This window comes from Crotalus tigris, unplaced genomic scaffold (assembly GCF_016545835.1).
Source record: "Crotalus tigris isolate CLP2741 ecotype Arizona unplaced genomic scaffold, ASM1654583v1 scf7180000018468.2839379, whole genome shotgun sequence".
In the NCBI taxonomy this organism is placed as follows: domain Eukaryota; kingdom Metazoa; phylum Chordata; class Lepidosauria; order Squamata; family Viperidae; genus Crotalus; species Crotalus tigris.
In genome coordinates this window covers 611369-626480 of record NW_024097024.1, presented here as the reverse complement: position 1 = coordinate 626480, position 15112 = coordinate 611369, and the positions used below count along the sequence as shown (strand labels likewise).

The 15112-nt window shown below is 35.7% G+C and overlaps 1 protein-coding gene across 4 annotated transcripts in view; it reads right to left on the bottom strand.

Annotated features, from left to right (window-relative positions):
- VTI1A (vesicle transport through interaction with t-SNAREs 1A) overlaps positions 1 to 15112 on the bottom strand; it is a 232247-nt gene that overhangs the window by 70633 nt on the left and 146502 nt on the right. For 2 of the 4 annotated variants that reach the window (XM_039352665.1, XM_039352666.1), the window contains 2 exons: positions 9822 to 9892; positions 9097 to 9169 (listed from right to left, as the gene is read on the bottom strand). In XM_039352665.1, coding sequence (XP_039208599.1) covers positions 9104 to 9169; positions 9822 to 9892 — 137 coding nt within the window. In that variant the 3' untranslated portion in view covers positions 9097 to 9103. The remainder of the gene's footprint in view (positions 1 to 9096; positions 9170 to 9821; positions 9893 to 15112) is intronic. The other 2 variants (XM_039352663.1, XM_039352664.1) reach the window with 1 other exon arrangement.

Here is a 15112-nt window from a genome sequence, read left to right as displayed (position 1 = left end):
TCCAAGTGGCCTCAACATCTCTCAGTGCTAACAACCAGATGATTGAAAAGAAATACAATCTTTCCATTTCCCCACCACAACCATCCAGTCTCAACTGTCAGTACCTATCCTTTCATCCCCCAGCATCATAACTGATGAAGCTTCTTGGATGAGAAACCAAACATTTCCTTCTCCCTCAAGAAAGAAAAAAAAAAGCCCAAACCAGTTGCCTTTTGAGAAAAAAAAGCATCTTTGAGACTACATCAGAATATTGTGAAGACGTCTAAGCACCATCAAAAAGCTCTCTAGACATGTAAGATATCTAGCATGAAATTTCTTAATTTCCTGTCTCAGAGATCTGACCATTTGTACCTTGATTAAAAACTAATTATTCTATGGCAAAGAACGATGACAACTTCCATCATTCCAAATCACAATCTATCTGCTCTGAGTGAACATGTGACTGCTCATATGAGTTGGACTAATATCATCTGGAGCAAGCCTATGGTCACCATGGAAATTGTGAATTCCCACGTTCCACTGGATCATACTTCCAGGGCATGAAAGTTGAAATACCTTACAATACCTTATCATTAAAAGCTTGGGAACTTCATGTCAAGTCTGTTATTGCTAGGGCAAGTTAAGGACCCAAGAACTACATATCCACACTTAGGCAAAAAGGTCTGGTAGAACCTTTTCTGACTAATAAATTTTATTAAAAGGTATAAGCTCACTTCCTTGATGTAGAAAAAGTACCACTAAACTCTCTGATTTTTGCCACCACAGATTAATAGGATTTTTTTCTCTACAGAATTCAGTTAGGCATCTATAATGCTAGTCTGGGGAAAACGGAAATGTGGAAATTGTAAAAGGAATTTGCCACTATGTATAGTGGGTTCATTAAGGTGGAATCTTTTTGAATGTTTTGAAATGCCACTTTCCAGTTTTCTTACCACCTGACTTAAGCTGTCATTTATGAGATAAGCTGCCAAAAGACTTGCCTTCTGTCTCCTGATTTTTTTTATGTCTGCTGTCTCTTCCATTTCTTTTTTATCTTGCTCACAAATTTTCATATTTCACCCTCAGTTCTATTCAGATCTGCGGATAATTACTACTGCTATCCATATTCCTTGTCCTCGTGACTGCTTGTATTGTGACTGACTTTCATCTTTCAATTAGCACCTGGAAGAGAGACTACTTAGACAAGCTAGCTCTTCCTATTTACTTTTGCAAGCTGTGAGACAATAAACTTCCAGATCTAACCCCAATTAGATAATTATTTCCTTCTTTTGTCCTAGCAGCTGCCCACTGACTGCTAGACACTTAATCCTCATCAACATGTAATCTTCCTTTGCTGATGCCTAAATTCAGCAACTATGCAGATGGAGGAGGAAAGAGATGTTACAGAGCTATAAAGTTTGCCCAGTGAAAGCAACCCTTTTTGGAAGATTGTCTTCACTGGATAAACTTTGTGTGGCAGATGGAGGAGGGGCCTCTGGTTGCTATAAATCAGACATGTCAAACTCACGACATCACGTGACGTCATGTGACGTATCAGAACTTTTTCCCATTGCCAGCAATGGGGTGGGTGCGGTTTTGTCATGACGCGTCTGGCCCACAGACCAGTAGTTTGATAGCCCTGCTATAAATAATTAATAGGGATAAGGAAAAAAACATGAAACTGTTTCAGTCCTGATACCTCTTTTAATGTCTTCCTGAAAATTTTATATTAGCTGATAATGCAAGATTTTCAGAAAACATGCTGCAAAAATTGGCAACATATATCATAGTATTACCTGAAGTTGGTACTTTAGCTTCTGGCTACTTAGTCAAGCCTGAGTTCATCAAATAAACATTTTAGTAAATTATAGACAACTTCTGCTGTGCAAGAATTCCTTATTCATGTTGAAATTTTTTGTAACACCTCTTTGCTAACTTGAGTTATACATTTTCTAAGGTACACAGATGTCTACTTTAGAAATTCCCTTTTGCTTGCATAGTACTATGTACTTTGATATGATGAGGCTTCTGACTACAATCTATTTGAAGGCTACAACCTCTTAATGATACTAGGTATGTCTCCATAAAAGGGCAAGGACATTATATTATATTCATTATATTTTAGCCAGTGTGATGTATCACATTCTTTGTACATGCTGTCTGAAGGACATAGCACAGCGAAATATCCAATGGGACCTTGCTGTAGGAGGAAACTACAATTTAGATAATGGTATTTCCAGCTGTACAGATGGTCAAAGTTAATGGCGACAGATGATGTATAAAAGAAAAATAATGAAACCAAGAATATGTTCATACTGTATTTAAAAGAGCAATGTAAACTACAATGATAATGTGTATTGTATTTAGACTATAATAATATGTACACAGAAAAATAATTTTTTAGACATGTCAAGTGTACTGTCCTAAAAAATAGCAAATACCAGGATACTTATAAAGTCAACATAATTATTAAGGCTTCTCCATTTTTTTAAAAAAAATCTTAATTATTTAACGAAGAAACATCTGAACAGGGATATATTTGTGCAAATAAGCACTTCTGAGTATTTCTTTAGTCACCACTTAAAATCTGTTTAAGAGAAGGACTGAAGAGCAAGGCACAGAGCCCCTCATGTACTAACTATGAAATCAACTTTAATATAACATTCACTTGGCCACTAGGTGTTATGTTATACAATAAAATATGATACTATTTAATTAAAAACTCTGGTACAATTAAAAAAAGAACTAATGTCAATTAGCTTACTTAGAAGCAAGCACAAAACTTGACATTCCATCTAAATACAAATGCCTTTGTATGTCAGCAGAATATCAGCTATGAGGACTAGCTGAACCTCCTTTGGCACAAGAATTTAAGAAATTGGAAACTGCTGCTAAAGAGACTGGAGGCCATTTCATTTAACTTTAAATATTTTTAGCATTGAAATGTTGTTTTTAAATGTGTCTATTGCTGACTCAAACAAGTATTTTTTTTGGAAATAAATACACAGACACACTTATTACAGTCCCAATGTCAGCCATAAATCCTCTATTGATATAAACCTGGTCTCACTCTTGTGTGTATGATCACAAAGTATATAAAATAGTTCTACACCACCTTGAAAGAAAAATGTCTGTTTTTTATATTAACAATGACTATTTTTAATATGAAGCCTGACTATGCAATAACATGTTTTCTTAAACTGAAAAAATATGTATCTATATAATTACATCTTCAATATATTATTGTATAACTAAAATAAAAGCACAGGGCTCAGTTCAAAATATGCATTTAAAAGACATTCTTCCTAAATTCATTTGATAAATTCCCTTATCCTAAAGGACAAATTATTATTTGAACTTTCTCAAAGTTTTACTTACGTTCTGGTTGGAATCACTGATAATGAAAAACCTACTCCTTAAAGATCTGTACTTACACATATGGTCTAGAACAGGGGTTCTCAACCTTGGCAACTTTAAGACTTGTGGACTTCAACTCCCAGAATTCCTCAGCCAGCAAAGCCAGCAAAGACTTGTGGACTTCAACTCCCAGAATTCCTCAGCCAGCAAAGCTGGCTGAGGAATTCTGGGAATTGAAGTCCACAAGTCGTAAAGTTGCCAAGGTTGAGAACCCCTGGTCTAGAAGATGATTTTTCTATCATTTAAAAAATAAAACAATGTGTTATAATCATACAGTAATGTTTTAATCCTCTAAATTATAATAAAAATGTTCAAGGAGCTTTGACTTTGATAATATATCTTATCTTTGGCATCTTTTCCTATATGGTTCCCCTTTTCCAGTTCTACCATAGTTTTGAAACTACTAATAATTAGCATCCTAGGAATTCTTAAGGAAAACAATGATGATGATGATGATGATGATGATGATGATGATGATGACAACAACAACAATAGAGTGGGAAGGGACCTTGGAGGTCTTGTAGTCCAACTCCCTTTTCAGGCAGGAAACCCTATACCATTTCAGACAAATGGTTGTCCAATCTCTTTTTAAAAACTTCCAGTGTTGGAGCATTCAAAACGTCTGAAGGGAAGTTGTTCCACTGATTAATTGTTCTAACTGTCAGGAAATTTCTCCTTAGTTCTAGGTTGCTTCTCTCCTTGATTAGTTTCCATCCATTGCTTCTTGTCCTGCCTTCAGGTGCTTTGGAGAATAGCTTGACTCCCTCTTCTTTGTGGCAACCCCTGAGATATTGGAACATTGCTATCATGTCCCCCTTCGTCCTTCTCTTCATTAAACTAGACATACCCAATTCCAGCAACCATTCTTTATACATTTTAGCCTCCAGTCCCCTTTGTTGCTGAAAGCCTAGACGGGAAAGGGAGTATTTTTAATTGTTAATGAACTGGACTGTTAGAATGTAATAAGGTTTATTTTTTGCATAATTAGCTCTGATTCTTTATCTATTGTTTAGAAGATAATTGAAAATATTAAGCTGCTTTGTTTTTATGACTGCTGAATGGAGATAAATTTAACAAAATATTAAAATGTTATGTTAGCTTTTTATAACTGGATATGTAGATCAGAGCGAAGAAATAATTTTCTTTCTATGTGACCAGGCAGAATTCTATTGATAGCAGAAAGCATTTGTAATGTTTTTGAGCCTTATATTTTGTACCAGTTACACTTTGAAAGATTGTAAGCTTGGTAACTGGGGAGAAACTATTTATCTTCCAAATTTCTAGAGAGTCAGTTGCTGTAGCGGTTAAGGCATCAGGCTCAAAACTGGGAGACCATGAATTCTAGTCCTGCCTTAGCCTCAAATTCAGCTGGGTGACCTTGGGCCAGTCACTTTCTTTCAGGGAGGAGGCAATGACAAATTACTTCCAAAAACTTGTCAAGAAAACGGCAGGAACTTGTACAGAGAATCACCAGGAGTATGCAGATAAGGGATATTATCACTGTGAAATTGAGGGGCTAGAGAAACTAGAAAATTTAATACAACTTCTTATGGTTTAAAGCAGCGGTTCTCAACCTATGGGTCATGACCCCATTTGGGGTCGATCGACCATTTCTCGGGGGTCGCCAAACAAGGCGATCCACCATTTTTCCCCCTTGGGGGGCGCCGCCGCACATGCATGCGGCACCGTGCCACGCGTGGGGGCGGCGCCGCACATTTGTGTGACGGGGGTCGCCGTCACACAAACGTTGAGAAGCACTGGTTTAAAGATTCTAAAATTTCTTACCTCACTTTTTTACTATTCAAAAAAGAGTTACCTGTATCCCACAGGTCATTATTTAGAAATAATTCTATCCCTCATTTTTTCCTTAATGATTCCTCTTCTGTTTCCAACAACAGCTCTATTCATATAAACTTTCCCCAGAACTATATGTGTGCCACTAATGAAAAGGAGTGATTCAAGAAAATATTCTAATATGGAATAATACATTCCTTGGTCTTTCAGGTGCCATAGAAATATTTTTAAATGATCAGGTGATGAATCTATTCAATAATTAGATAAGAAACTCATAATAAAATATTATGGCATAAAACCAAGATGGCAAACATATAGTTTCAAATGAATTAATGAAGTCAACATGCAGCAAGATTTTCTCATTTCAGTGTAGCAAACTATGTTTCAACAAAATAAAATGAAATTTGCCAGTTTTCAACTGAACAATTGAGTGTATGTCTACAAGGCATCTACTAAGGTTATATTTATTTATTTATTTATTTTATTTATTTACAAATATTTATATGCCGCCCAATCCCAAAGGACTCAGGGCGGCGTACAAAGTTAAAAACAGTCGTAAAACAATAAAACAATAAAATAATCCAATCATATCCCGGCCCCCCGGGGACATCAGCCCCAGGCCTGCCGGAACAGGAGAGTTTTAACGGCTTTCTTAAAGGCTGGCAGGGTGGGAGTAGTTCGAACCTCGGGGGGAAGTTGATTCCACCAGGTCGGAGCCACCACAGAAAAGGCCTTCCCCGAGGGCCCGCCAGCCGACATTGTCTGGCCGACGGGACCTGAAGGAGGCCCAATCTATGGGACCTCACCGGTCTCTGGGAGCTGTGCGGCAGAATGCGGTCCTGTAAGTAACCTGGCCCTATGCCATGAAGGGCTTTGAAGGTGATAACCAACACCTTGAATTGCATCCAGAGACCCACAGGAAGCCAGTGCAGCTCGCGGAGGATAGGTGACATGTGGGCGTACCTTGGCGCGCCCACAATCGCTCTCGCGGCTGCGTTCTGAACCAACTGCAGCCTCCGAACGCCCTTCAAGGGTAGCCCCATGTAGAGCGCGTTACAGTAATCCAGTCTTGAGGTGACAAGGGCATGAGTGACTGTGAGTAAAGCCTCCCGGTCCAAATAAGGCCGCAACTGGTGCACTAGGCGAACCTGTGCAAAGGTCCCCCTGGCCACAGCCGATAGATGTTGTTCCAAATTTAGCTGTGAGTCCAGGAGGACACCCAAGTTGCGTGCCTGCACTGAGGGAGGTAAATTTGCCCCCCCCAGGACTAAAGATGGACCATCCAGTTGGCCTTTGGGAGGCAAGACCCAGAGCCACTCTGTCTTGTCAGGGTTGAGTCTAAGCCTGTTCACCCCCATCCAGACCCTCACATCTTCCAGGCACTGGCACATCACGTCGACTGCTTCACTGAAAGGACACGGGGTGGAGATATACAATTGGGTATCATCCGCGTACTGATGATACCTCACCCCGTGTTGCCGAATGATCTCACCCAGTGGTTTCATGTAGATGTTAAAAAGGAGGGGGGACAGGACCGAACCCTGAGGCACCCCATAATCGAGGCACCTAGGGGTCGATCTCTGTCCGCCCGCCAACACCGACTACAACCTGTCAGAGAGGTAGGAGGAGAACCACCGCAATACGGTGCCGCCCATCCCCACCTCTCCGAGACAACGCAGAAGGATACCATGGTCGATGGTATCGAAAGCCGCTAAGAGGTCAAGAAGCACCAGGATAGAGGAATAACCCCTATCCCGGGCTCGCCAGAGGTCATCGGTCAGTGCGACCAAATATATCAGAAATATATATCAGAAATTTCTCCGATAATTATTATTTTCTAGGAATGCTAGGATAGATATTATTCAGAGCCAGCCTTCCTTCCTTCCTTCCTTCCTTCCTTCCTTCCTTCCTTCCTTCCTTCCTTCCTTCCTTCCTTCCTTCCTTCCTTCCTTCCTTCCTTCCTTCCCACCTTCCCCTCCCCATGATCCTATAATTCAATATTCTCCTTAAGTTTATAAAGTGAATTTAAATTGCTTTTCATGAATATACTTTTTCAGAAAATTTTCCTAGCATACTATAAGATTACCTCCTTATTGTATCCACCATGTGAGCACAATGACAAAAATGAACAAATTGCTATCACTTTTACCAATGCATTCACTTTCTTTATATATAAGAAATGACAAAGCTTTTTAAATATTTGACCACATAATGCATTTGTCTGAGAACAGGAACCCATGAATATTTCACAAATGACACATTTTTCATTTGGCTTATGAAACACTTATAAACTAGGAGTCCTAAGACAGACTCCCAAGCACACAGTGTCAGAGGTTATAGTTCATTTTTCCTTTTCCCTCACTAGATGACTTGCAAATGTATTCAAACACTATATGAAAAAACTATTTTATTTTGCTGAAAATAACGGACTCCTGAACTCCAGTCACCTGAAAGAAAAGCTGAGGTTCATCAAGCATAAACATGGGAAAATACATCGGTTTAGAAACCCATAAATCCTTATTTGAATCTGCCAACCTGAAAGTGAAGTAAAGCCCGAAAAAACTATTTTTCTTAAATGCTATGTCTGATTAAGCCATATCCTTAAATGACAGCTGAACTTTAACATTAATATGATATTATTTAAACAACTGTATGACTTTTTTTTACACTAAAAATGATGAATGATTTTTGGACAGCTCAACTGACATAAAGCAAGAAGCCCCTTTAATGAGATTTGACAAAATGGAGACATATGCAGAATATTCGTTACAGCTCATATCCCAGCCCTTTCTTGGGGAGGCTATAAGCTTGCCCAAGGATTTTTTTATTATTATTATTATTATATTGATTGTCCACAGGCACTGAACCATCTCTTTCAATTGCCACTACCTTTCTCCATGGATATTGAATTTAGCTAGTGTCATTTACATATTATTCTTAATCAGAGAATTTGGTATGCTACAGTTCAGAGACCAAATTGTGCGAGAAGTTTGTGAAATGAATGCAAAGTGCAGTTATGTTAACCTTTGTAATTTGATTGTACAAAGAAGAGGAAAAACAATCCTATTTCTCTTTAGAAAGTTAAGAATGGGTAGATATCTTAAATAATATAATATTATAATAATACAATATATATAATACAATGAATAGAATGTATAATAACTAATAATTTCCCTTTGCTGGTATGATCACATTGCTTACAATCTGTAGAAGTGAAAACAGCTTAGTGTCTTGAAATTGCTTTCTCTCTAATCTCTCCACTCTACAAGAGGTAGTAGGTGGAGAGAGATATCAAGCAAAGAAGAGATTATATACAGAAAACATGTCCTTCCCTCCCCCCTTTGCAATACAGGGAGACAACCTGTACAGATATTGTACTTATAAATTCATGATACAATTTCTGTTTAAAAAAAACTTTATATAATTTATCCCTTGTTATGAAATTTTCATATTTGGAGGAAGAAACTCAAAGCACACACTTAAAAAAAATTAATTACAGTTCAAATTGTTTCACACTTTGGTAATAAGAATGTGATAGAACAGAGCTCCTTTCTTGCATGCAGGCACTATGCCTTAACTGATGGTTCTGCCCCTGGTTTGAACTTAATAGCTTCTGGCTGGTTTGTAGAAGGTCATCTTCATGGCTCCCTATACTTCTCTACTATATGAAAAAAGACAAATGCAGAAGTTGTGTTCTCCATTCTGCAAGACAAGTGCAAGAACCCTCTATTGGGTTATTGTATACTTTTATTTATGCCTTATTGTAGTTGCCTATGTTATCAGGCCAGTTCCTTACCTGAAACTTCAACTCATTTGAAATTATACAAAACTGGGATAAAAATTATGAATTTTATCTATAAATCTAAATGAGAAAAATGAAGAAAAAGAAAGAGAAAGGATCCCTACCTTGCTCTTACCTTCGTAACATTCCTGTAAGGATTCTTGAACTCTTTCCCAAGTTTGCATCAGTTTCTCTAAGCTGTGGAGGAATAATATTTTAAGACTAAACATATTGAGATATATTGAGTTCAGTTTTGCTAACACAAGTTAATCCTTGCTATGCAGAACCTTCATGTATTTAATTTAATTTATTTACTAGTGTTCAGAGGCCACTTAACTCTGAGAAACTTAGATTTAAAAAGTAAGAACAATACAACAAAAGAAATTGTTAATAAATATCCAGAGGTATCTATTTGAAATTTGAGAATTAAATCTTATATTTTCAATTCACAAACTTCATAATTAAAAAAATCACTACAATAATTATTTGATCTCTAATGAAGAACACTTCTGACACTGCTAGAACACTCATTTTAATCCTAAGTATCTGAAGTTAACAACTTATTGAGTAAGAGTGTACAAAGTTTTGTAATTGTAGTTTGACAAATAAGATGTGAACTTCAGCTGCCCAGAATCAGTTAGAGACAGGCAGATAACAATTTAGAAATAATGCAAATAATAATATTTATGGATGAACAATGTTGAACAATGAACAATGTTCGAACAATGTTCAAAGATAAAACATTTCAGAAACTCTATCTATCTTTAAAAAAAACATTAGAGACCCATTCATTAATATTAACTATAAATATTGAATTCCACTCAGATTGTTTTCTTATGTTTAAACTTACTCTGTCTCGAGAACGCTGGATCTTTTCTCTATCCTGACTGAGATTTTCTAATATGTCCTGACCAATTTGTTCTGCATGAAGGAAAAAAGAAAAAAAGTGAAATATAACTGAAAAACAAATAGATTTATAACATCTGCAATAACATAGCATAAATTTAAATATATGTGATCAACTGAGACTAGAAAAATCAGAATAATTTTAAAATATCATAAAATGTGAAAAACTAGTAGTTAACTAATATGTGAATTAGATTGCATAATGGCAAAACTGAAGAATTGGTAGCTTGGATTTAAATAGGATTCTTCATGAAAGTTAAGATTTATAAGGTCTACTCCTTGAAAAACTTCCAAGATGTTTGAGTTTTATCAGACCAACAATTCTTCCTAAGGTTTATGAGACTTATGCATACCTGACAAAATTCAATTTCTCTCCATATTTACATATTGATCCTTTTGGAAACAACTAGCAGAAGTGGACTTCTCTTTTCCATAGACAATAAGACTATATAAATGTTTGTGGATGCAAATAAATGCAATGTTATTTAGCACAGTGGATAAGAAAGAATGGAGACTTCCATAAAATATACTTTTAATTAACAGAGAGGAATCACTACTGTATTGTGTGAGAAAGTTCTATTCCATCAGCATGTAGGGGCATTATAATATGCAGAGATCTCCTGCCAGTAGAATATTCAACAGCTTCCAGATTGAATATATATATATTTATTTATAACCTTTTTAAAAATTTCCAAAATTATTTAAATAAAGTTTGAGAGTTATAGCACTGAAAAGAAAATAGTTCTTTGATTACCTTGTTTAATATAATTAACTTCCAGAATGATAGTATGCAGACAGAACATTATTTTGGTTATTAACCAATAAAAATATAATCAATAAAATGAACAAGAAAAACTATTCCCTAACAACAAGAACTATTAGCAACAATTTGTGGGTGAAGCTTAGATACAATGTAGCAAAAGTTTGCTATAGTTATAAAAATAAATTTATCTTTATTATTTAAATGATAAAAGCTATCAGAGTGCCCCAGAAATTTAAATGAAGTAGGTGTAATCAATTGGTGGCAAATATCCTCATACAATATAGATGAATATGGGCTGTGTTTTTAATGGCACCTAAAACACAGGGCAATATCGAGTTTCTTATAATTTCCTATATTTCCCTTCCAGGACAGCGGTTGGGAGATTAAATCAAGCTAAAGATAAGTTTTCCTAAATATGGGAATTGTGATAAATATAAATATGAGACTGGTTTAGACACTAAAATTCAGTAATTTGCAAGTATATTGTGAAAGATTTTTATTTGACCTTATATATGTAAGACAGTTTGCCTTAGTACTGATCAGACTTGATCTATTTGTAAGGTTAAGATGGCCTTACTGGAAAAACATAGAGGCTCAGGTTTTTTTGGATTGTTGTTTCCTAATAAGATTTGTAGTTGTCTGCCAATATTAGATGGGTCAGCCCACTAGGGCTGTGATGTAGTTTCAATCAATCAATAACGATTAGATTCAAGTTTACTGACTCCTGCTTCTTGTCGATGTATAGTATTTGGAACACAGTGGGAAACCTGGAAGATACTTCTTAGAAATTTTGTTTGAATCCTTCCTAAGTTTATCATACTGTTATATGGTCCTAATTGAATCCCTTATAGCAATGGTGCTTAATTGCAGCAGGGATAAACTGTGCTCCTCTGTAAAAATAATAAGTTTGTATAGCTGATGCAAATCTCTGTGCATTGAGGGATACATAGTCCAGATGAGCATTTCTGCTTCCTGAGGTTTGAAAACTATTCCTAGATATCTAAAAATCTTAACCTGCTCAATGGGCTGCCCACCTAAGTTCCAGATCCTCTGTTTTGGGCACTTACAGAAAGTAAGACTGCTAGTGTAATTTATTATTAGTTCCTCCTCAGTACAATGATAACATAGGTGATCTCAGAATTATTTTAAGACCAATGGAGGATAATGACACGATTATTGCATCATCAGCATACAGTAATAAATAGATACATCTTTGGGCTAACATAAGGGAATGAAAGGTAGAGTTATTTAAGTGAAAAACTAATTATGTAGTAGTTGAATAAAAGAGCCAATACACATCTCAGATTAATTCTTCTCCTTATAGATATTTCCTTTGTGGCATATTCTTGATTACTGCACTAACCTTCATTCTGGTATTCTCAATTTTGATGCACAATTGTCAATTGTGATTTTTTTTAAATTTATACCACAGTTCAGTCCTAGATATTGCATCAAAAGCTGACCTGAAATCAATAAATGCTGCTTAGAGAAATTGTCCTGAGTTGTGGGTATACTATTTTACTAGGTGTTGAAGCACCAAGGAATGGTTTAATGTTAATTGTCCTGTTATAAACCCAGCTTGTTCAGAATGTCCTCAGATTCAAGTCAATCTATTTCTCTTGTAGATATTTGGTATATATTTTTCTGATCTGACTCAGCAGATTGGGCAGTAGTTAGCTGAATCAACTCGTTTGCCCTTCTTATATATTAATATTATAATAGCCAAACCCCAATGCTATGGTATCATGGCCAAACAATCTATTGCAGAAAAGTGCAGTTAGCATTGGGATCCACTGTTTCAAATTATTTTTATTACTTCATATGTAATAAACTCTGAGTCGGAGGCTTTATCTGCTCCCAGTGGGGAAGCTGGTGCTGCTATCCTGGTAGCTACAATCAAGCATTGCCAGTAAATCTGAACAACATTCCTTTGTTTTAATGTTTGAACTATACATTTTTTTCAATTTAACTAGGTCAGAAATTGAAAAAAAAGAATTCTCTTTGTATAATTTAGAGTGACAATTTAGAACAGGCATGTCAAACTTGCGACGTCATGTGAAATGTGTGCAGTTTCGGCATGACGCATCTGGCCCATGGGCAGGCAGTTTGACATGCCTGATTTAGAATATTCCAAGCTTCACAGCATTCATGACTGAACTAAACATGATGTGTTCTTGATTCATGGTTAATTGTAACGGGTTGCGGGGCAATTAAAAATAACTGAAGTTGTCATCCACTATAGCTAAGTAAGGAGATGTGGTAGTTTCCCTCTAACAAAGTTGGTGGTTATTGCTGCTTGCTTAGTTATGCACTTAGTATAGTAGAGCAAAGGTTGTCAGCCACTGTTTTAGTGTGGTTAGGGTTAGGGTAAAAACAATCTATTAAAGATAGTAGATATTTATAGTAACTTTGTAAGTTTAAACAGTATTAATCTTTCCCACTATGTGTAATCATGGGTTGACATAACTAAAAAGGTAAGTTAGCCACAGAGGCAGGTCATTCATATGTCTTTCTACTCTCTATTTTTAGCTGCCTACAGTATATCTAGAAGCAAACGGTGGTTCAATATAAGCATTGTGAAATAACTTTGAAAGAGGTGCTTTGAATGTGCTGGACTACAAGGAACACTTGTTTTTGAAGTCACAAATCATGGAGAAATTAAGAAGCAACTGGTTGGGGGTGCATATACTGCAGACACAACTAGAAGTAGCAGCTGCAGAAACCTAGAAAAAGACACAGCTAGTTTAATAGCTGTGAAATCTGTTGTAACACAAAGCATCTTTAAAATGCACAAAACTAAAGAAAAAAAAGCTACATGATTTTACAGTAAAATTCTGAAAACACATTTGGTTCCTCAGTCTCTTTTTAAAGAAAGACAATTTATTAATTGAAAAGTTTTATAACTAATAATTATACAGTCAACAATTGTTTCTATAAAAATGCTTAGGGAACAATTTAATATGTTGATGGCAGATCAGGTGGCTACCAATTTGTTATATGAGACATAATATTTTTTGTAATGCGAATAAGCCTGGGAGGTGGTTGGCTTATCAGTTACGAAAGAAACAGAAGGCTAGGATTATAGAGAAAGTAAAATATAAAGGTACTGAGTTTTTTCAGCAAAATTTGATTAAAAAGAGTTTTTTAGATTTTTACACAAAACTATATTCAAGTGATAATATAAAGGGAATGGATATAGATAAATATTTACAATCAGTACATTTTCCTAAACTTTCTGAGGAACAGCAAAATGGGATGAATTGTTTAATTACTGTGGAGGAAATTGGCTTAGCTATCAAGCAGTTAAAGGTGGGAAAGTCTCCAGGAACAGATGGACTGACGTCGACGTATTATAAAAATTTTTATGAAGAAATGTTGGAGCCATTAAAGGAGCTTTTTAATAGTATCTTGCTGGGAGCACAAGTTCCTCCTTCTTGGAAAAGAGCGTTTATATCATTGATTCCGAAGGAGGATCAAGATCTTACAGAGCCTAAGAATTATAGGCCGATATCATTATTAAATGTAGATTACAAGATTTTTACAAAAATTTTGGCAAATAGATTAATGCAGGTTATGAAGGATTTTATTCACAGTGATCAATCAGGATTCATAATAGGGCGATACATGAAATATAATGTTAGACAAATTATTAACTTAATTGAGTATTTGGATAAGAACAATCAGATTCCTGTGGCTTTTATATTTTTGGATGCTGAAAAAGCCTTTGATCAATTAGATTGGCAATTCTTATTCTCATTGGTAGAGAAAATGAATTTTGGGGATAATTTTTTACATGCACTTAAAGCTATATATCAGCAACAATCAGCTCAAATTGCTGTTAATGGGGGATTGACTGAGACTTTTAATATTGAAAAAGGGACAAGACAAGGATGTCCATTATCTCCATTGTTATTTGTTTTAACATTGGAGATTTTGTTGATCCAGATTCGAATCAACGGTAATCAAGGGTATAAAGATAAGAAAAAATGTATAAATTACGGGCTTTTGCGGATGATTATGTTTTGATTTTGGAACAACCGATTAGAGCGGTTGATTGTTTATTAGAACTTATAACACAGTATGGAAAAGTTTCTGGTTTTAAAGTCAATAACCATAAGACTAAGATATTATCTAAGAATATGTTAGCCAATGACAAGAAAAGTTTGGTTAAAGCTACAGATTTTCAGATGGTGAAAATGGTTAAATATCTGGGAGTATATTTAACTGCCTCAAATGGAAAATTGTATAAAAATAATTATGAATTACTATGGGCAAAAGTGCAAAAGGATTTAAATGACTGGAAAAAATTGCAATTGTCACTGTTGGGGAGAATTTCAGCTGTAAAAATGAATGTTCTACCAAAGTTTCTTTTCTTTTTTCAGATGATACCTATTTTAAAAAAAAGATGTAAATTTGGAGGAATGGCAGAAGGGTATCAATAAATTCATTTGGGCTGGGAAAAAACCAAGGGT